The sequence below is a fragment of the Coregonus lavaretus genome, assembly GCF_964263955.1.
Source record: "Coregonus lavaretus genome assembly, chromosome: 25".
Lineage (NCBI taxonomy): Eukaryota > Metazoa > Chordata > Actinopteri > Salmoniformes > Salmonidae > Coregonus > Coregonus lavaretus.
In genome coordinates this window covers 20801032-20824163 of record NC_140012.1, presented here as the reverse complement: position 1 = coordinate 20824163, position 23132 = coordinate 20801032, and the positions used below count along the sequence as shown (strand labels likewise).

General features: G+C 43.8%; 1 protein-coding gene across 3 annotated transcripts; it reads right to left on the bottom strand.

Annotated features, from left to right (window-relative positions):
- Positions 1 to 226: 226 nt before the first annotated feature.
- fdxr (ferredoxin reductase) lies at positions 227 to 22197 on the bottom strand. Of its 3 annotated transcripts, XM_084142320.1 has the most exons (13): positions 22162 to 22197; positions 21527 to 21707; positions 21196 to 21296; positions 13646 to 13741; positions 13364 to 13486; positions 13088 to 13201; positions 12861 to 12962; positions 12206 to 12313; positions 10797 to 10881; positions 1950 to 2149; positions 1579 to 1750; positions 1181 to 1354; positions 227 to 638 (listed from the first exon to the last, which is right to left on the bottom strand). In XM_084142320.1, the coding sequence occupies exons 2-13, from the start codon at positions 21579 to 21581 to the stop codon at positions 508 to 510; spliced, it is 1461 nt and encodes a 486-aa protein (XP_083998446.1). In that variant the 5' UTR covers positions 21582 to 21707; positions 22162 to 22197; the 3' UTR covers positions 227 to 507. The 3 variants fall into 3 exon arrangements, with proteins under 3 accessions (XP_083998446.1, XP_083998444.1, XP_083998445.1); XM_084142318.1 differs by having other exon boundaries at positions 1181 to 1453; positions 21527 to 22190; XM_084142319.1 differs by having other exon boundaries at positions 21527 to 22190.
- Between the last annotated feature and the right edge of the window lie 935 nt (positions 22198 to 23132).

Here is a 23132-nt window from a genome sequence, read left to right as displayed (position 1 = left end):
AACGCACTTAGTGAATGTTCTCTCTCTGTGGTGTATTGGGAAACACATATTACATCTTCGGCCATTGAAGGAAAGTTAGATACATTGTTAAAACACTTGTAAGCCTAAATTCCATCGCTATCAGGAAACCAGGCCCTGACTGTTTTTATTGGCGCCAAGCCACAACCATTAAATCACTAGTCCTGCAGTGAAACACCATCATTGTTTCAATGAGAGCTCTGGTGAGTAAGATGTTCAGTGTATTTATTACATATGGCAAGTCAACTTGGAACTTGGGTATTGTATGACTGGCATTCCATGATGGTCAGGGATTAAATTGATCATGTGCGTGTACCATAGACGGACGAGTTGGTGGCCTGTAGCTGACATAAAAAGTGGGGTTGGACCAGAGTTGTGTGTGTGTGGTCAATGGTTCTTATTCACTTCTTGGTTGTCGAGTCCTCTGGTCCCTATGACCTGTGTGTGTGTGTGTGTGTCAGGTGGGACCAGGTGTGTGGTCCCTTGTCCCTATGCCCGGGCCACCTGCAGCATCTCTCCCACATCCAGCATCTTTTCCCTGGGCTTTCCCCTGGTCTCTCCCCTCCTCGTCTCCTCACTGTTGATCTTCTCCCAGTCAGAGAACGAAACTGGCTTCACTCCTACAGTCATGTACAGGGAGGTAGGTAGTTATAGTAAAATATCAAGGTGGACACTAACACTTGAGGTAGCTGATACTTATTCCTCAACATACCTAGTAAAAAATAAAGATAAACTGGGCTTCACTAAGTTTGTTTAATGCATGAATACAATTTTATGACGTTGCGCCCACACACCTCCTGTTCAAAGCATAGACCCATAACTGATTACTTCTACTACATTACAGTGAAAACACGTTATTATTATCCCTTCATCTTTACAGTCAGGCTTGGTTTATGGCGTCATAGTGACAGAGAAAGGTCAGTATGGAGTCAGCTAGATTACTATGGGCCTGAGGGGATTTCCAGCCGTCATGATTTGTTGGCCAATCCTGATGTAAATAGTACATGCAAGAAGTTAACACACAAATATAGCACTGCAGGCGGAGCACCGGTACACTGCTGTATTGCATTTACTATTCCACAGAAGAAGTTTCCTCACAGGAAAAATGTATTTATTTGAAGTGAATTGAATCAACACACACTGTGCTAAAGAGTTGCAGTACCTCTTTTCTCCAGGAGGACGGAGACCCCCTGTGAGCCAGGCTTGATGGTGGAGACATCCAGTGTTCCTTTGTCCATGTCCTGTAGCAGAGTCCTGGCTGTGTCAAAGCTGTCGTTCATGGTGGTGGCTATCACCCCTGTGGGACCCCTCTTCACCCAGCCACTACAGTACAAACCTGCCGACACACACACAGACGATAAAGGGGGAAAGTTCACTCCAAAATGAGTGTCCGATGGTTCTTTTCTCTCTCTGTCTCTGTCTCCGTCTCTCCTGTCTGAATTAAAAACAAAATAAAATACTTATATATATATACACTTTTGGGGGGGATATGGGGCCTATCTTTCCCATTGGCTTGTGGTTGAGGCAGGCAGACGAACGCACCCATGCACGTGCACAAACCTGCAGTCTGCTGCACGCGGCCCATGGTGTTGGGGATGATGGCTTTTCGGGCGTCGAAGGGGACGGCGGGGTCGATGGGAAGGCTCTTGTAGCCGATGCTGCTGATGACTAGGCCGCACTCCACATCCTCCACCTCACCTGTGGCCACTGCCCACACACCCTCACCGTCGCCCTGGGGAGAGACAGAGAGGCCAGGGCCAGCTTAGCCTAAGCCCTCTGTTCATGCTTTAGACAACATGGCCTTGTCTTCTGTTTAATTAAAAAGGTTTTATTGGGTTTATCTGGGAAGATAAGGACAACCAATTACGACAGAGGTAAGAGGGTAACCTCAAGAGATGATCCTATATCTATTCCTAAAGCACCTGGCTCACCTCTAGCCGGTTGACAGCCAATCGTATCCCTGCGGCCCTGATGAGGTCAGTGGAGGGGAGGACCTCCAGGGGCCTCCGGAGGAAGCGGAATCCCCAGGCCCGCTCTGCCCTGTTACGTCTCTCTAGCTCCTCCTCCCCTGGAGTCTCTACTGCAGCCTTCAGCAGCAGCTCTGTCAGACGCTTCCTTGGCCTGGCCAGCGCTGAGAGGACATACAGTGGGGGAAAAAAGTATTTAGTCAGCCACCAATTGTGCAAGTTCTCCCACTTAAAAAGATGAGAGAGGCCTGTAATTTTCATCATAGGTACACATCAACTATGACAGACAAATTGAGATTTTTTTTCTCCAGAAAATCACATTGTAGGATTTTTTATGAATATATTTGCAAATTATGGTGGAAAATAAGTATTTGGTCACCTACAAACAAGCAAGATTTCTGTCTCTCACAGACCTGTAACTTCTTCTTTAAGAGGCTCCTCTGTCCTCCACTCGTTACCTGTATTAATGGCACCTGTTTGAACTTGTTATCAGTATAAAAGACACCTGTCCACAACCTCAAACAGTCACACTCCAAACTCCACTATGGCCAAGACCAAAGAGCTGTCAAAGGACACCAGAAACAAAATTGTAGACCTGCACAAGGCTGGGAAGACTGAATCTGCAATAGGTAAGCAGCTTGGTTTGAAGAAATCAACTGTGGAAGCAATTATTAGGAAATGGAAGACATACAAGACCACTGATAATCTCCCTCGATCTGGGGCTCCACGCAAGATCTCACCCCGTTGGGTCAAAATGATCACAAGAACCGTGAGCAAAAATCCCAGAACCACACGGGGGTACCTAGTGAATGACCTGCAGAGAGCTGGGACCAAAGTAACAAAGCCTACCATCAGTAACACACTACGCCGCCAGGGACTCAAATCCTGCAGTGCCAGACGTGTCCCCCTGCTTAAGCCAGTACATGTCCAGGCCCGTCTGAAGTTTGCTAGAGTGCATTGGGATGATCCAGAAGAGGATTGGGAGAATGTCATATGGTCAGATGAAACCAAAATAGAACTTTTTGGTAAAAACTCAACTCGTCGTGTTTGGAGGACAAAGAATGCTGAGTTGCATCCAAAGAACACCATACCTACTGTGAAGCATGGGGGTGGAAACATCATGCTTTGGGGCTGTTTTTCTGCAAAGGGACCAGGACGACTGATCTGTGTAAAGGAAAGAATGAATGGGGCCATGTATCGTGAGATTTTGAGTGAAAACCTCCTTCCATCAGCAAGGGCATTGAAGATGAAACGTGGCTGGGTCTTTCAGCATGACAATGATCCCAAACACACCGCCCGGGCAACGAAGGAGTGGCTTCGTAAGAAGCATTTCAAGGTCCTGGAGTGGCCTAGCCAGTCTCCAGATCTCAACCCCATAGAAAATCTTTGGAGGGAGTTGAAAGTCCGTGTTGCCCAGCAACAGCCCCAAAACATCACTGCTCTAGAGGAGATCTGCATGGAGGAATGGGCCAAAATACCAGCAACAGTGTGTGAAAACCTTGTGAAGACTTACAAAAAATGTTTGACCTGTGTCATTACCAACAAAGGATATATAACAAAGTATTGAGAAACTTTTGTTATTGACCAAATACTTATTTTCCACCATAATTTGCAAATAAATTCATTAAAAATCCTACAATGTGATTTTCTGGATTTTTCTTTCTCATGTTGTGTCATAGTTGACGTGTACCTACGATGAAAATTACAGGCCTCTCTCATCTTTTTAAGTGGGATAACTTGCACAATTGGTGGCTGACTAAATACTTTTTTTCCACACTGTACACACACAACTTTGGGGGGGGTATGGCAACGGGGGGATATGGCCCTCCATTTGGCAAATCTGACCATAATTCTATCCTCCTGATTTGCTTACAAGCAAAAACTAAAGCAGGAAGTACCAGTGACTCGCTCAATATGGAAGTGGTCAGATGACACGAATGCTATGCTTCAGGACTGTTTTGCTAGCACAGACTAGAATATATTCCGATATTCATCCAATGGCATTGAGGAGTATACCACCTCAGTCACCGGCTTCATCAATAAGTGCATCGACAACGTCGTCCCCACAGTGACCGTACGTACATATCCCAACCAGAAGCCATGGATTACAGGCAACATCCGCATCGAGCTAAAGGCTACAGCTGCCGCTTTCAAGGAGCGGGACACTAATCCGGACACTTATAACAAATCCCGTTATGCCCTCAGACGAACCATCAAACTGGCAAAGCGTCAATACAGGGCTAAGATTGAATCCTACTACACCGGCTCTGACGCTCATCAGATGTGGCAGGGCTTGCAAACTATTACGGACTACAAAGAGAAACCCAGCCGCGAGCTGCCCAGTGACATGAGCCTACCAGAAGAGCTACATGCCTATTATGCTCGCTTCGAGGCAAGCAACACTGAAGCATGCATGAAAGCACCAGCTGTTCCGGACGACTGTGTGATCACGCTCTCCGTAGCCAATGTGAGCAAGACCTTTAAACAGGTCAACATTCACAAGGCTGCGGGGCCAGACGGATTTCCAGGACGTGTACTCAGAGCATGCGCGGACCAACTGGCAAGTGTCTTCACTAACATTTTCAACCTCTCCCTGACCGAGTTTATAATAACTAAAGTTGAAGTCGGAAGTTTACATACACTTAGGTTGGTGTCATTAAAACTTGTTTTTCAACCACTCCACAAATGTCTTGTTAACAAACTATAGTTTTGGCAAGTCGGTTAGGACATCTACTTTGTGCATGACACAAGTAATTGTTTACAGACAGATTATTTCACTGTATCACAATTCCAGTAGGTCAGACGTTTATATACATTAAGTTGACTGTGTCTTTAAACAGCTTGGAAAATTCCAGAAAATGATGTCATGGCTTTAGAAGCTTCTGATAGGCTAATTGGCATAATTTTAGTCAATTGGAGGTGTACCTGTGGATGTATTTCAAGGCCTACCTTCAAACTCAGTACCTCTTTGCTTGACACCATGGGAAAATCTAAAGAAATCCTCCAAGACCTCAGGAAAAAAAACGTGTAGACCTCCACAAGTCTGGTTCATCCTTGGGGGCAATTTCCAAATGCCTGAAGGTACCACATTCATCTGTACAAACAATAGTATGCATGTATAAACACCATAGGACCACGCTGCCGTCATACCGCTCAGGAAGGAGACGCGTTCTTTCTCCTAGAGATGAACATACTTTGGTGCGAAAAGTGCAAATCAATCCCAGAACAACAGCAAAGGACCTTGTGAAGATGCTGGAGGAAACAGGTACAAAAGTATCTATATCCACAGTAAAACAAGTCCTATATCGACATAACCTGAAAGGCCACTCAGCAAGGAAGAAGCCACTGCTCCAAAACCGCCATTAAAAAAGCCAGACTACGGTTTGCAACTGCACATGGGGACAAAGATCGTACTTTTTGGAGAAATGTCCTCTGGTCTGATGAAACAAAAATAGAACTGTTTGGCCATAATGACCATTGTTATGTTTGGATGAAAAAGGGGGGTCTTGCAAGCCGAAGAACACCATCCCAACCATGAAGCACGGGGGTGGCAGCATCATGCTGTGGGGGTGATTTGCTGCAGGAGGGACTGGTGCACTTCACAAAATAGATGGCATCATGAGGAAGGAAAATTATGTGGATATATTGAAGCAACATCTCAAGACATCAGTCAGGAAGTTAAAGCTTGGTCGCAAATGGGTCTTCCAAATGGACAATGACCCCAAGCATACTTCCAAAGTTGTGGCAAAATGGCTTAAGGACAACAAAGTCAAGGTATTGGAGTGGCCATCACAAAGCCCTGACCTCAATCGTATAGAAAATGTGTGGGAAGAACTGAAAAAGCATGTGCGAGCAAGGAGGCATACAAACCTAACTCAGTTACACCAGCTCTGTCAGGAGGAATGGCCCAAAATTCACCCAACTTATTGTGGGAAGCTTGTGGAAGGCTACCCGAAACATTTGACCCAAGTTAAACAATTTAAAGGCAATGCTACCAAATACTAATTGAGTGTATGTAAACTTCTGACCCACTGGGAATGTGATGAAAGAAATAAAAGCTGAAATAAATCATTCTCTCTACTATTATTCTGACATTTCACATTCTTAAAATAAAGTGGTGATCCTAACAGACCTAAGACAGGGAGTTTTTACTAGGATTAAATGTCAGGAATTGTGAAAAACTGAGTTTAAATGTATTTGGCTAAGGTATATGTAAACTTCCGACTTCAACTGTATATGTTTCAAGCAGACCACCATAGTCCCTGTGCCCAAGAAAGCGAAGGTAACCTGCCTAAATGACTACCGACCCGTAGCACTCACGTCGGTAGCCATGAAGTGCTTTGAAAGGCTGGTCATGGCTCACATCAACACCATCATCCTGGAAAACCTAGACCAACTCCAATTCGCATACCGCCCCAACAGATCCACAGATGACGCAAACTCAATCGCACTCCACACTGCATTTCCCACCTGGACAAAAGGAACACCTATGTAAGAATGCTGTTCATTGACTACAGCTCAGCGTTCAACGACAGTGCCCACAAAGCTCATCACTAAGCTAAGGACCCTGGGACTAAACACCTCCCTCTGCAACTGGATCCTGGACTTCCTGACCGGCCGCCCCCAGGTGGTAAGGGTAGGCAACAACACATCTGCCACGCTGATCCTCAACACGGGGGCCCCTCAGGGGTGCGCGCTTAGTCCCCTCCTGTACTCCCTGTTCACCCACGACTGCGTGGCCAAGCACGACTCCAACACCATCATTAAGTTTGCTGACGACACAACAGTGGTAGGCCTGATCACCGACAACAATGAGACAGCCTATAGGGAAGAGGTCAGAGACCTGGCAGTGTGGTGCCAGGACAACAACCTCTCCCTCAATGTGAGCAAGACATAGGAGCTGATCGTGGACTACAGGAAAAGGAGGGGCGAACAGGCCCCCATTAACATCGATGGGGCTGTAGTGGAGAGTGTTGAGAGTTTCAAGTTCCTTGGTGTCCACATCACCAACGAACTATCATGATCCAAACACACCAAGACAGTTGTGAAGAGGGCACGAAAACAACTTTTCCCCCTCAGGAAATTGAAAAGATTTGGCATGGGTCCCCAGATCCTCAAAAGGTTCTACAGCTGCACCATCGAGAGCATCCTGACCGGATGCATCACCGCCTGGTATGGCAACTGCTCGGCATCCGACCGTAAGGCGCTACAGAGGGTAGTGCGTACGGCCCAGTACATCACTGGGGCCAAGCTTCCTGCCATTCAAGACCTACAGTGAGGGAAAAAAGTATTTGATCCCCTGCTGATTTTGTATGTTTGCCCACTGACAAAGACATGATCAGTCTATAATTTTAATGCTAGGTTTAATTGAACAGTGAGAGAGAATAACAACAAAAAATCCAGAAAAACCCATATCAAAAATGTTATCAATTGATTTGCATTTTAATGAGGGAAATAAGTATTTGACCCCTCTGCAAAACATGACTTAGTACTTGGTGGCAAAACCCTTGTTGGCAATCACAGAGGTCAGACATTTCTTGTAGTTGGCCACCAGGTTTGCACACATCTCAGGAGGGATTTTGTCCCACTCCTCTTTGCAGATCTTCGCCAAGTCATTAAGGTTTCGAGGCTGACGTTTGGCAACTCAAACCTTCAGCTCCCTCCACAGATTTTCTATGGGATTAAGGTCTGGAGACTGGCTAGGCCACTCCAGGACCTTAATGTGCTTCTTCTTGAGCCACTCCTTTGTTGCCTTGGCCGTGTGTTTTGGGTCATTGTCATGCTGGAATACCCATCCACAACCCATTTTCAATGCCCTGGCTGAGGGAAGGAGGTTCTCACCCAAGATTTGACGGTACATGGCCCCATCCATCGTCCCTTTGATGCGGTGAAGTTGTCCTGTCCCTTTAGCAGAAAAACACCCCCAAAGCATAATGTTTCCACCTCCATGTTTGACGGTGGGGATGGTGTTCTTGGGGTCATGGGCAGCATTCCTCCTCCTCCAAACACGGCGAGTTGAGTTGATGCCAAAGAGCTCGATTTTGGTCTCATCTGACCACAACACTTTCACGCAGTTCTCCTCTGAATCATTCAGATGTTAATTGGCAAACTTCAGACGGGTCTGTATATGTGCTTTCTTGAGCAGGGGGACCTTGCGGGCGCTGCAGGATTTCAGTCCTTCACGGCGTAGTGTGTTACCAATTGTTTTCTTGGTGACTATGGTCCCAGCTGCCTTGAGATCATTGACAAGATCCTCCCGTGTAGTTCTGGGCTGATTCCTCACCGTTCTCATGATCATTGCAACTCCACAAGGTGAGATCTTGCATGGAGCTCCAGGCCGAGGGAGATTGACAGTTATTTTGTGTTTCTTCCATTTGCGAATAATCGCACCAACTGTTGTCACCTTCTCACCAAGCTGCTTGGCGATGGTCTTGTAGCCCATTCCAGCCTTGTGTAGGTCTACAATCTTTGCCCTGACATCCTTGGAGAGCTCTTTGGTCTTGGCCATGGTGGAGAGTTTGGAATCTAATTGATTGATTGCTTCTGTGGACAGGTGTCTTTTATACAGGTAACAAGCTGAGATTAGGAGCACTCCCTTTAAGAGTGTGCTCCTAATCTCAGCTTGTTACCTGTATAAAAGACACCTGGGAGCCAGAAATCTTTCTGACAGAGGGGGTCAATTACTTATTTCCCTCATTAAAATGCAAATCAATTTATAACATTTTTGACATGGGTTTTTCTGGATTTTTTTGTTGTTATTCTGTCTCTCACTGTTCAAATAAACCTACCATTAAAATTATAGACTGATAATTTTTTGGTCAGTGGGCAAACGTACAAAATCAGCAGGGGATCAAATACTTTTTTCCCTCACTGTATATACTAGGCGGTGTCAGAGGAAGGCCCAAAAAATTATCAAAGACTCCAGTCACCCAAGTCATAGACTGTTCTCTCTACTACCGCACGGCAAGCGGTACCGGAGCGCAAAGTCTAGGTCCAAAAGGCTCCTTAACAGCCCCCCCCCCCTTTGTTTTTACACTGCTGCTACTCGCTGTTTATTATCTATGCATAGTCACTTTACCCCTACCTACACGTACAAATTACCTCGACTAACCTGTACCCCCGTACATTGACTCGGTACCGGTACTCCCTGTACATAGCCATGTCTTTGTGTTACTTTTTATTACATTTTTTACTTTAGTTTATTTAGTAAATATTTTCTTAACTCTATTTCTTGAACTGCATTGTTGGTTAAGGGCTTGTAAGTAAGCATTTCACGGTAAGGTTGTATTCGGCGCATGTGACAAATAAAATTTGATTTGATTTGAATTTCGGTCAAATATTATAATAATAATAATAATAATAATATGCCATTTAGCAGACGCTTTTATCCAAAGTGACTTACAGTCATGCGTGCATACATTTTTGTGTATGGGTGGTCCCGGGGATCGAACCCACTACCCTGGCGTTACAAGCGCCGTGCTCTACCAGCACAGATAATAACTACACTGCCAAATATAAACAGGATGAACTGAAACTAGGAGGAAAGTATCAACACATACCTAAAGTTCACGCAGAAACACAAACAAGACAGCCCTCACACATAGGCATCTCCAGTAACACTTGGTTGACACTTTCAGGTACTTTTCCGAGACACCAGCCCCTGCACGTCACATACACCATATTTCAACTTTGTTTACATTTCTTTACTCCCTCCTGTTTACATGCAAAAATAATCTCTCAGGCTATCTATAAAGGCACCATGCCAATAGATATTCCCCATTATGTCATCCACATAGAAGGGCGGCAGGTAGAATAGTGGTTAAGCACGTTGGGCCAGTAACCAAAAGATCGCTGGTTCTCCTGAGTGACGCAGTGGTCTAAGGCACTGCATCGCAGTGCTAACTGTGTCACTAGAGATCCTGGTTCGAATCCAGGCTCTGTCGCCGCCGGCCGCGACCGGGAGACTCATGGGCGGCGCACAATTGGCCCAGCGTCGTCCAGGGTAGGGGAGGGAATGGCCGGCAGGGATGTAGCTCAGTTGATAGAGCATGGCGTTTGCAACGCCAGGGTTGTGGGTTCGATTCCCACAGGGGGCAGTATAAAAAAAAAAAATATGTATTCACTAACTGTAAGTCGCTCTGGATAAGAGCGTCTGCTAAATGACTAAAATGTAAATGTAAAAAATGGTTCGAATCCTCGAGCTGACTAGGTGAAAAATATGCGACGTGCAAGGTACGTAACCCTAATTGCTCCTGTAAATTGCTCTGCTAAATGACTAAAATGTAAATGTAAGATGAAAATCCATAGTCTTATCCTCAATGTGGTTAAGAAAATACTGTGAATATGTGACTGACAATAGAGTAAATAGTTCAGATTTCTGAAACGCCCTCACAAGACTGTGATAGCAGAGCGGACAGTCTAGATAAGAGACAGTTTATCATGGGGAACAGGTTTATGGGAAGGCAGAGAGAGAGAGTGATGCTGGTTTGAAGACAATACATTTTATGATTATGTTAATCTGATTCTGTAACCATTAACTCTCTGGAAGATCTGGGTTATGGTAGAGCAGACATGCTGGTCTGCAGAGTTCAGACATGATTGAGAGGGGGGAGTTTGGAGCATGTTCCTGGTCAGAAAGATAGATGGTAGCAATGGAGGGACAGGGTGGACTTAGGAAGGGGGAGGGGTATACAGATGCTGTTGAGGCCTGTGAAGGGCAGTGTGTGACATCACACTACTAAGGATAAAAGGTCAATAGCAGAAGATTTTAATGAGAGAAACCTTAAGAGGAACTAAACAGTGGTGTCCCACCTTTCAGAGTCTCTGCTATGCCCTCAAACTCAGACGCCTCCATCTCTGGTCTGGTGCCAGGCAGGTTCAACATCTCTCTCAGCTCCTAGACACAACAACAAATAAACAACAACGAGTGTTTGCAAAAAATTATGTTGACTTAATTACATAATTTACAAGCACAGGTGATGGTTATGAACGAAACTCTTAACTCTTTTTAGGTTAGTTGTCTTAAGTGTTCGTCACAGTAGAAGAACAAATTATAAGTAGGAAAAGTTAAAGACAGGAGTGAGTATTGCTATTTCATTCTTCAATATCAGTGGCCAGTAAACAAGGAATGAATCTCTTAACTCCTGGTTAACCTATCCTATTTAAAATAATGAGAACAATAACATTAAGGTCACGTGTCGATTAGGCTTTATTGTAAGGTACAATCAGTTTGGGGAAATTAATTAGTTTTAATATTACTTCTGTAAAATAAAATGTTTCAGTTCAACCTTTGGCACAGTAACTAGTAACATAATTACCATCAGTTTCAAGAAGGCTTTACTCTAAAGTACAATGAGTTTCAAAAACGACTAAGGCATTTTTCATTGTATCTCCTGACCAATCACCCATATTGGTAACTCCTCAGTAGGAGCAGTCCTCCATAGGAATGAATGGAATTTTACAGTATTTCAATTAAATGTTTCAATGCCAAAATTACATGTATTTAAGTATTGTTTTTGTTGTAGTGGGGACAGTAATAAATTAGTAATCTCCAAAAAGTATACTTTAAGAAAAATGTTTTATGTTTTTAAATGTTTTGCTCACATGATATAATTTAAAAGTATGCATTAAGTTGTCTTTAATAGAATAAATGCGGAAAAAAACGAATGTAGACATTAATAAATGCATTTCTATAGCTTCCAAAATATTTGTTACAATGTTAGGGGATTGCCAAAATGGAGGGACGGGGCTTCAACACAGCGCCCCCCATCAGTCACCTAGTGTATATAAATAAATCATTGCCCCTGACCTGATCTGAGGGAAAGTTTATTTATCAAAATGTGGGGATGTTTAGACAGATAATAGGCTCAACCTTTGGCACGTATACTCACTCACATGGCAAACCGTCACAGTCAATTTTATGTTGTGAATGGAAACTGTCACACAATCTCTAACACAATCTAGAATCACACTACGCAAAAACCAACTATAGAGTAATAAGTACTCCCTGATTTACAGAACAATACAATTGCACTTGGAACTTTAAACCCTCATAAATATGACTTCATAATTTAACATTTGGACAATAAAAAAGACAATGTTAATAATAAAATGTGAGGTTATTAACTTGACATATGAACTTGCATCAACCTGTGTGCTCCCTATGTTCTGCAGGCCACCTGTAGGGGTCAGGGGTTAGGTGTCAGTGGTAAGAGCCTCACCTTGATAGTGCAGGCCACCTGTAGGGGTCCCCTGCGCCCCACAATGAGCACCCTGCGGACACTGCTCTCTGCCAGGGAGTCCAGGGCATGCTGGGTGATATCAGTCTTCTACATAGGAATGAGACAGAGAAGGGGTTACATGGAGACACCTGACACTAATTATATATCCAGAGATATGCAGATATGGATTGTTTTCTTTCTGTGGGCTTTAACATTGTATACACAATGGTTGGATTCAGGCTTTGACAAAGGGAGATCAGATACAGAATGTATTTGGGCAGATGCATGGCAGCAAATCTCTAGCCTGACTACCCATCCACATCGATCCGGCCAAACTAGCGTTTCTTCTCCACAATGAGGCTGGATTTGCTTTCCTCCATGACGTTCTCTAGAATGCAAACACATTCTGAGCGTTCCGTTTGGTCCCAGAAACCAATGGGTTGGCCCAGAGCCGGCCTACATGATGCTATCAACTTGATATTCTGATTGGTTAGATTTGTTAGATGATCCAATCGCTGATTAATTAGTTTTGTACAACGCCCCTCATTTTGAGGTCAACACAAACAACTTCTAGGATGGCAGTTTCCGACTGAATGTATGGAGCGATAGAGTAGCGGAATTTAATTCAGGATGAGTCATCAGGCAAGCATCTCACCTTCAGAATATCTACAGGAGATAGCAGTATCCTCGCAACATCCAGTGCCACGTTACCCTGCCCCAGAATTACAGCCGTCTCACAGCTCAGATCTGGCCTCAGCTAGTAGGATGGAGAAAGAGAGACGGAGAGAGAAAGAGACCAAGATAGAGAGAGAGGCTGATTTATGTACAGTATATCACTGGAATTTGTGTAGAAGCCTGTGATTTAAAAGGAGGAGAACATACCTCTCTGTTTCTAGGCAGCCCATTGTACCAGCCGACAAAGTCTTTGGCAGAGTACACCCCAGCCAAGTCTTCCCCTGGTACACCCATAGTCCTGTTCCCCTCTGCTCCATAGCTCTACAGATAAACACACACACACATAAATACTCACACTTGAAGACACAAAACCAACACATGCAGTGATTTAGGACTACACTACCCAAAATGCAGTGTGTTGTTAGGGTGTAGCATAGAATTAGTATACTAATTTAATAGGATCTCTATGGGGTGTAGTCTCACCAGCACCACAGCGTGGTAGGCTTCCTGAAGCTCCTCCACAGTGACGTCCTTCCCCACTGTAACATTGCCGTGGAAACTACACCTGGCATGCTGTGCCGTCTGGGTGAAGGTGTTGATGACGTTCTGACATGAGAACAAGAAAAAAAAAGAGAGAGGAGAAGAAGAGAAGGAGAGAGAAAGAGAGAGGTGCCATGATTCAATAAATTATTCTTGACCTTATATAATTTTGTCTGCTTCTGTCTGGATATAATTTAATCAATCAATAAATCAATCTATACTAACCTTGACCTCTGGATGGTCGGGGGCCACTCCAAATCTGACCAGGCCGAAGGGGACGGGTAGCCGCTCGTAGATGTCCACCTGAACATCTGTCCGAGTCTTTGACACAGACACACAATAAAGTCTTGCTTACCTTTATGAACCAAACATATGTTGACACTGTAGCTACTACTTTAGTTTCGATGCATGCAGGGCTATATTTGACCTCACAGCATTACTGAGCAACACTGTTGGGTAGTGTCAGACTTTTCTTGCAAAACAGTAGGCTTTTATTTTAAATCCGGGCTTCGTGTGCATGTGCAGGAAATGTATTCATGCTATTTAACAACCGTGGATCACAAATAATGCTATCTTTACACATGGGACATTTTACAAGTAGCAGCCAGTCGCTATATATGTACCACTATACCAATGAGAGCTATTGATAGAGTAATCAACAATGGATGACGTCACTTCCTGGTTTACGAGCAGGCCTCGGTAGTTGCCTGTAAGAATATGTTCCAGGCAAATTAGGCGATTGTCCACATACAATTTCTCAGATGATCTCCTAATATCGGCAAGTATGGGTAAATCGATTTTAATTCTATCACTTTTTGACAGCATCACTTTAATATGAATGAAACCATCCATACATATTTGCCCATTGCAGAAGTGCTCAGAAAGTGACTTTTTGAACCTGAATGCCAAAACATTCAAGAGATTGTTGACCTATTTAGCTTACCCCACCATACCATGAGACATCCATGTCATCACTGGAAAAGATAAACAGTTGAGATTTATATAATTTAAAAGCTTACAAACAGGGCTGTCAAACTATTGTATACAATTTTACTTTTTTTTACCTTCAATGTTAATTAGCTAAAAACGCCTCAACTCAGACTTCTGCATCATACCATTGGATTTGTCTATTTCTTCTGCATCCGTAGATACCAACCGTGTGATTAACGGGGGCTGAGCTAGAGTGGTGCTCACACGCTACACAAAAGTCATTCAAAGTTAAGGGGATCTTCTACATAAAAGATCATAGAAAATCTCAGAACAATTGTCACTGACTAGTTGGATATTCATTTCCCAGTGAGCAAACAATTTCTGTAGTTTTTTGTACTTACAGCGTTCATTTAAATTCATTTTTATCAGGTTTGTACTTTGGCTGACTTTATTTATTATTATTGATATTTGTCATAAAAACTCATGAATGCAACTGTTTATGTCAAATTGGTTTGTGTTCTACTTGTAGCCCTGGTTGTCCTGAAAATAAAATGGTAAAACACTGCATTGTGATGGTAAATATAAGGTCTGGACATGCAGATAAATGAAAGCCAATTTTTGCTGGGGTCTCAGGACTGATAGGGTTAAATGATACTGTCAACCCTTCATAGCAAACCTATTGAAATCATAGAAATATGGATAATAGAATAGACATGACCATTTAAGTTGACATTCAACGATAGGTGGACCGGCAGCCATCTTTGTGGTAGTAATTAGAAGTTAACATTTCAATTACATTTAAATGTCAATGGTGTACCTGGTAAATTGCTGTGGTCTGAAGGGATAGGTCCATTCTATGAATTATATTTACAGTGGCTTGTGAAAGTATTCACCCCCCTTGGCATTTTTCCTATTTTGTTGCCTTACAACCTGGAATTAAAATTGATTTTTGGGGGGGTTTGTATCATTTGATTTACACAACATGCCTACCACTTTGAAGATGCTAAATATTTTTTGGGGTGAAACAAACAAGAAATAAGACAAAAAATACAGAAAACTTGAGCGCGCATAACAGTGTACAGTAAGTGTATATTTTGCATTTGTAAAATATTTGTATGTGATATGAAAGTATGGGGCTTTATGTTTCTAGAACCGTATCGCAATTGAGAATCGATTCACGTTTAGATGGAGTATTTGACTGCCAGAGCCAGTCTACCTTTGAAAATAACATATAAGGTCCTTGGACCTTAAGGAGTAATGGTAGGCTCCTTAAAGAATGAAACACACCGAGAATCTCAATGCCGATAGGTACTTATCACAGTGGGAGGCCGTTCCTTCTCTTGCCCAGTAGCGACGGACCTACCGATTCTACTTGTAGAATGCAATGCTCGTGGCTAACAACTTCACTTTGAGCCAATCAGAGAGCACGAAGCCCCATGTGGGGGAGCCAACAAAAAAAAAAAAGGAAGAAAGACGGTATTTTCTCCATACATCCACATTTTACATTTAAATGTTTTGTCATTTAGCAGACACTCTTACCAGAGCGACTTACAGTTAGTGAGTGCATACATGTTTCATACTGGTCCACCGTGGGAATCGAACCCACAACCCTGGCGTTGCAAGCGCCATGCTCTACCAACTGAGCTACAGGAGGCCCATATGAGCCAGTTACACTTCATATGCAATGTAGACTATGGGATGGTAGCTAGCTAAGTGCACAGACACAATGCATACAACACTAAATACTTCCTCCAAGCTAGCTAAACACTGTAGATAGTGTTGACATTATAATTAAATCACAATGGATTAGCTAGTTTCCATGAAACAGCTGCCTGGGTAAGCTGCAGAGTTAGTGTAGTGTCCTTGGCTAGCTAGCTAGCTATGTTGTGCTAGCGAATATGCTAACGTTAGCTAGCTAGCTAAACATTTGGCTATGGGCTGGCAGTATGGGATTATGTAGAGTGAATTAAATTGTTTCTTCGTTATCTTCCTAGGTAGTCGTCTAGCTGTGGCCATCTGGCTAGTATCAACAAGGGCTTTCTACAAAATAGCAACATTAGCGCAGATAGCTTGAAATCTACACCATAAGCAATACACACGGATATGCATTGCCAAACAAAGCTACTGCCACCTTCTGGTTTGGAGTATTTCAAAACAGGCTGAGTGGCTGACGACTTCCAAGGTCTTTGCTGTGTGACCACAAAAGAGATTGACTGCCAACACTCTGTTCAGAGGTGCTAAGTACTGTCGGCAGGCAAAAGTTTGACAATCTTACCGTTGTGTCTGAGCTTTAAGAGTAAATCTTGGGCTATGGTTAAGGTAAGGGTTAGGTTTAAAATCAGATTTTATGAAGATACATTGTAGAAATTGTGGTTTAGCCATAATTTTGACTTTGTGGCTGTGGTAACTAGTGACGACCAGCAACAAGGGACAATAAATGTGTTTATAGGACAAACTGCCACATTCTCGGCTATGTAAACAATACAGAGCTGTAGCACAACAAAGGCCTGGGTCTGGTGGATTACTGTGGGTGGGAACTGGGGAAACTCTGGATGTAAAGTACACATTGGCTGCGGTCCCTTTTATCGTGTCCCAAGATGGCGTAGCAGTGCGGTCGTGTTCTCGTGTGTCCATGTAAATTTCCAGTTTTTTTGTATTTTTTTGTATTTTACGTATATATTTCCCTATCACACTTTCATCCTTCTACTAAATATACTTTCCTGCAACCCGCCTCACTCAATGTGGAACGGATTCTATTATTTACTCACCTTTATCTAGAATCTCCAGTTTAAACTAGCCAGCCAGCTAACTAGCTACTTGCTATTAGCCACCATTAGCGGTTTTCACCCAGAACATCGGATTTTCTGCCAGAATTACTGAATCACTGGACATTAACACTGGATCGCAACTAGCTAGCCGCATACGAATGGATGTCGAATGGATGTTGCTGTAGGCTAATCACCACTGCCCCCGAAGCAAGCACCAGTTAGCCTTGAGCAGGCCCATATCCCGGCTATCTACCATCTACCTCTCTGTCTACCGGACGGGAGTAGCCAGCTAACCAGCTAACTAGCTACTTGCTATTAGCCACCGTTAGCGGTTTTTCACCATTGTCCGTGGCCTGCACTACCTACCAGCCAGCTCTATCCTGGACTATTATCGGCCAGTCTGCACTGTCTGCACAGCGCGTTATCGACCCAGAACATATCGGTTTTTCTGCCGGGATCACTGAATCACTGGACCTTTAACACTGGATAATCGCAACTAGCTAGCTGCAACCAAATGAACGTTGTTGTTGGCTAATCTGCCTTGAGCTAGCCTTGAGTCAGGCACATCTCCCGGCTATATACCTCTCTGTCAACCGGACAGGACCTCCTAGAGTCGACACGGAGCCATGCCGATCCATCACGACTGGTCTGCCGACGTACTCGTCTGTGGTTTCAACAGGTTTCCCGTTGCGACGACCACGAAGATCCATCTGCTAGCCCCGGCCCGCTAGCACAAAGCAAACAACAACCGTGCTTCCTGCTCGCTGTGCTGTAACACCAATTCGAACTGCTCTCAGACTCACATATTGCTGTTCACTGGACCTTATGATCACTCAGCTGCACAGCTGATGCCTGCTGGACTGTTCCTTTACACGGTACCCTGTCCTGTCTATCTGTTTAGCCTCAGCCCAAACATTATCGCCATTACCAGTTGTTGTCTTAGCTCTCTCTAATAACACCTGTGATTGCTTTATGCCTCTCTCCCAAGTCAATATGCCTTGCCTATTGCTGTTCCAGTTAGTTCTTATTATACAATTTCACTGTAGAACCCCTAGTCCCTCTCAAACTGCCTCAAATAGTTCCTTTGTTCCACCCCCCCATACAAGCCGAGACCGGCTCAATCGGTGCCTCCATTGATGCAATCTCTTTCATTGTTACCCAACGCTTAGGTTTACCTCCACTGTACTCATATCCTTCCATATCATTGTCTGTACATAATGCCCTGAATCTTTTCAACAACGCCCGGAAATCTGCCCCCTTTATTCCCTGTACCCAACGCACTAGAAGACCAGTTCTTAAAGCCTTTAGCCATATCCTTATTCTAGTCCTCCTCTGTTCCTCTGGTGATGTAGAGGCTAACCCAGGCCCTGCAGCCCATAGTATCACTATTACTCCCCAGGAGTTATCATTTGTTGACTTCTGTAACCGTAAACTCCTTGGTTTTCTGAACGTTAACATCAGAAGCCTCCTTCCAAAGTTTGAGTTATTCACTGCGTTAGCACACTCTGCCAACCCTGATGTTCTAGCAGTGTCTGAATCCTGGCTTAGGAAGGCCACCAAAAATTCTGAAATTTCCATCCCCAACTACAACATTTTCCGTCTAGATAGAACTAACAAAGGGGGTGGAGTTGCAATCTACTGTAGAGATAGCCTGCAGAGCTCTATCATACTATCCAGGTCTGTGCCCAAACAGTTTGAGCTTCTACTTCTAAAAATCCACCTTTTCAGAAATAAGTCTCTCACTGTTGCCGCTTGCTACAGACCCCCCTCAGCCCCCAGCTGTGCCCTGGACACCATATGTGAATTGATTGCCCCCCATTTATCCTCAGAGTTCGTACTGCTTGGTGATCTAAATTGGGATATGCTTAACACCCCGGCCATCCTACAATCCAAACTAGATGCCCTCAATCTCACACAAATTATCAACGAACCTACCAGGTACAACCCTAAATCCGTAAACATGGGCACCCTCATATATATCATCCTGACTAACTTACCCTCTAAATACACCTTCGCTGTCTTAAACCAGGATCTCAGCGATCACTGCCTTATTGCCTGCGTCCGTAACGGGTCCGCGGTCAAACGACCACCCCTCATCACTGTCAAACGCTCCCTAAAACACTTTAGCGAGCAGGCCTTCCTAATTGACCTGGCCCAGGTATCCTGGATGGATATCGATCTCATTCCGTCAGCAGAGGATGCCTGGTTGTTCTTTAAAAGTAATTTCCTCTCAATCTTAAATAAACATGCCCCATTCAAAAAATACAGAACTAAGAACAGATATAGCCCCTGGTTCTCCTCAGACTTGACTGCCCTTGACCAGCACAAAAACATCCCCTGGCGTAAAGCATTAGCATCGAAGGGGAAGTTAGGAACTAATATACACAAGCAGTTAGGAAAGCAAAGGCTAGCTTTTTCAAACAGAAATTTGCATCCTGTAGCACTAACTCCAAAAAGTTTTGGGACACTGTAAAGTCCATGGAGAATAAGAGCACCTCCTCCCAGCTGCCCACTGCACTGAGGCTAGGTAACACTATCACCACCGATAAATCTACAATAATCGAGAATTTCAACAAGCATTTTGCTACAGCTGGCCATGCTTTCCACCTGGCTACCACAACCCCGGCCACCAGCTCTGCACCCTCCGATGCAACTTGCCCATGCCCCATACACCATTTTGTACACATCTGGCCCTTCATTGGACACTGTGTTAACTAACCTCCAAACGAGCTTCAATGCCATACAACACTCCTTCAGTAGCCTCCAACTGCTCTTAAACACTAGTAAAACTTAATGCATGCTCTTCAATCGAACGCTGCTGGCACCCGCCCACCCGACTAGAATCACTACTCTCGAAGGGTCTGACCTAGAGTATGTGGACAACTACAAATACCTAGGTGTCTGGTTAGACTGTAAACTCTCCTTCCAGACTCACATTAAGCATCTCCAATCCAAAGTTAAATCTAGAATCTGCTTCCTATTTCGCAACAAAGCCTCCTTCACTCATGCTGCCAAACATGCCCTCGTAAAACTGACTATCCTACCGATCCTTGACTTCGGCGATGTCATTTACAAAATAGCCTCCAACACTCTACTCAGCAAATTGGATGTAGTCTATCACAGTGCCATCCGTTTTGTCACCAAAGCCCCATATACTACCCACCACTGTGACCTGTACGCTCTTGTTGGCTGGTCCTCACTACGTATTCGTCGCCAAACCCACTGGCTCCAGGCCATTTATAAATCACTGCTAGGCAAATCCCTGCCTTATCTTAGCTCATTGGTCACCATAGCAACACCCACCCGTAGTATGCGCTCCAGCAGGTATATCTCACTGGTCATCCCCAAAACCAACACCTCCTTTGGCCTCCATTCCTTCCAGTTCTCTGCTGCCAATGACTGGACGAATTGCAAAAATCTCTGAAGCTGGAGACTTATCTCCCTCACTAACTTTAAGCATCAGTTGTCAGAGCACCTTACCAATCACTGCACCTGTACACAGCCCATCTGAAATTAGCCCACCCAACTACCTCATCCCCATATTGTTATTAGTTTGCTCATTTGCACCCCAGTATCTCTATTTGCACATCATCTCTTGCACATCTATCATTCCAGTGTTAATACTAATTGTAATAATTTTGCACTATGGTCTATTTATTGCCATACCTCCATAACTTGCTACATTTGCACACACTGTATATATATTTTCTGGTGTATTTTTGACTTTATGTTTTGTTTTACCCCATATGTAACTCTGTGTTGTTGTTTTTATCGCACTGCTTTGCTTTATCTTGGCCAGTTCGCAGTTGTAAATGAGAACTTGTTCTCAACTGGCTTACCTGGTTAAATAAAGGTGAAATAAATAAATAAAATAAATCTAATCTCTACTGTTCCTAAAGTCTGCACTTGTTAACTTCCCCTAATGGAATGGACTCCCTAGTTTACACTTTGGGGAGAAGGGCAATCAATTGGAACAGGATTTTGGGAGGGAAAGCTCTGATCCAAGATTTGTGCCTAATGGAAGCATCTACCCGATGGTTCAAATCTAGGGGACAGTAGCACTGAGACATCACTCACCTTGACTAGGTGTTGTGCAGTGTAGAAGCCAGCTGGGCCGCCTCCCACTATGCACACCTTGGGGCTGGAGGCAGGTGTGGAGGTGGCAAGTCCACACACACCTGTATAGACACAGGCCAGAATGAGCAATGGCAACCCATGTATGAGGCTAACTCATTCTATGTCACGACATAGTCATTTTATCTGTCCATATAGGCTAGTGTCAGACATATATTGTAAATTCCTGTTACTAAATCACTATTCTGTCTAGACGTGTCGTGTTACTCTAGGCTGGGTGAATTACTGCATGCACTTGGCGAGCAGTCCCTTGTTTGCCCCCCTCCCTTCTTACCATGGAATCGTGTGATCCTCACGCACCTTGCCGAAGTCAGAAACAACTTTAACATCTGGACCTTGCACAACGCCGCTTTATGAGTGCTCGTCTTCACAAATCATCAATCGTCCAGGAAATGTCTCTTTGGTAGACGGCTAGGGAGACTAGCTAGTAGCTTGGTCCAGACTGACCTTTGGTCCTAACGTTAAATGCGGAAGAGACAAGGCACTAGGACAGGAATGGTTTACGGGCGGGATTATCAATCACTTCATCTGGTCCGGCGGTGTGTGCTCTCCAATTGTCACACAATAATGAAAACACAATTAATCAGCTAGTCGGTGTTAGTAACTACAAAACGCAGTCATTCGTTAAAAGTACATTTCCCCCCCTACTAGCTAGTTAACCATCCACAATGTAGTAGCTTCATGAGTGGGCTAGCCACAGTCCTGCAGGCGACCGGTGTGGGTAGGTTTGTTGACAGGATTAGAGCTAGCTACCTCGCTCAACTGGTTAGGTTTACGAAGCTTTAAAGCTAATGAATATGCGGTTAAATTAGCTAGCTAGCTTTTCTGTAAAATGTGGCACTTGCCATGCATGAAAGCAGATTACATTTTAAAACATTAGTGGAAGACTTTCAAATGTCAAAAACGAACCGTTTATACTGTGTCCCGTCCAAAGCGTCTCGTCCTGAGAATATAGCTGCATACATAGTTCCGGGTAAAAAACTAACTGCACCTTGACAAGTGGCATTATAGAGATAATAATCTCTAAACCCAAGGTAATATTGGGTCAATGTCTTGGATTTATCAGGATTTGTCTCCCCAGGGTACACACAAACACACAGTTGCATAACAAGACCTTGCTGTTGAATTTCTGGCGCCCTTGAATGAATGCCACCGTGTTTTCTGTTGGTTTTCTACATAACACAAAATAGATTCAATAGCTACTGCACCATGTTTTATTTTGAAGACTAACTGAGTAAAACACAGTTTAAATGAATTACTATCTCCTCTCTTTCTGACACCATAATATATTCTAAGATTAGACATTGACTAGCCCTAGATATTGCCTCATCAAATTCCCCTGGAGAGTGCCAAATTCTCATAAACTCAATATCTGTTAACAGTGGCGATGTTAGCATGTAAATCTTGGTGGGGCAAACAAAACACATATTTTTTTAGATGCATGCCAGCAAAGCCACTACACAACACAACACTAAACAATACATTAATTGCACTATAACAGTGACAAACGGTGCCCACAAACTGTTAGGGCCTACATAAAGCTGTCCCAATAGCAGAGCTTTCTTTTCAGCACCATGGAGTGAATCCTTACCACAGTTACACCTGGCTATCAGCGGAGCCTTGTCTGGCAGCGAAACAGTTCATTCAGCCTCATTTACTGCCTTTAAAAAAAAAATAGCTGATATGGCTGTCTTACTTAAACAAATGTGGTTTCTACTGACAATTGAGATGTACAAACTATGGTATAAGGCAAAGATTAGTGGATAAGAGGCAATCTGTAATTTCGATTAAGATATTAATGAGCGAGCTAAGACGGACGTAGTCAATATGTATTTGTTCAGCACTTTTGAAATGTACAGCGACAGACTTCAGAACATGGG

Coding starts and splice junctions, on each gene's coding strand:
- fdxr (XM_084142318.1), bottom strand. CDS start 21,581: ATGTTAAAGTTGTTTCTGACTTCGGCAAGGTGCGTGAGGATCACACGA. Junction 21,297..21,526: donor GAGGATCACACGATTCCATG/GTAAGAAGGGAG, acceptor GTGTCTATACAG/GTGTGTGTGGACTTGCCACC. Junction 13,487..13,645: donor CCGACCATCCAGAGGTCAAG/GTTAGTATAGAT, acceptor TTCTCATGTCAG/AACGTCATCAACACCTTCAC.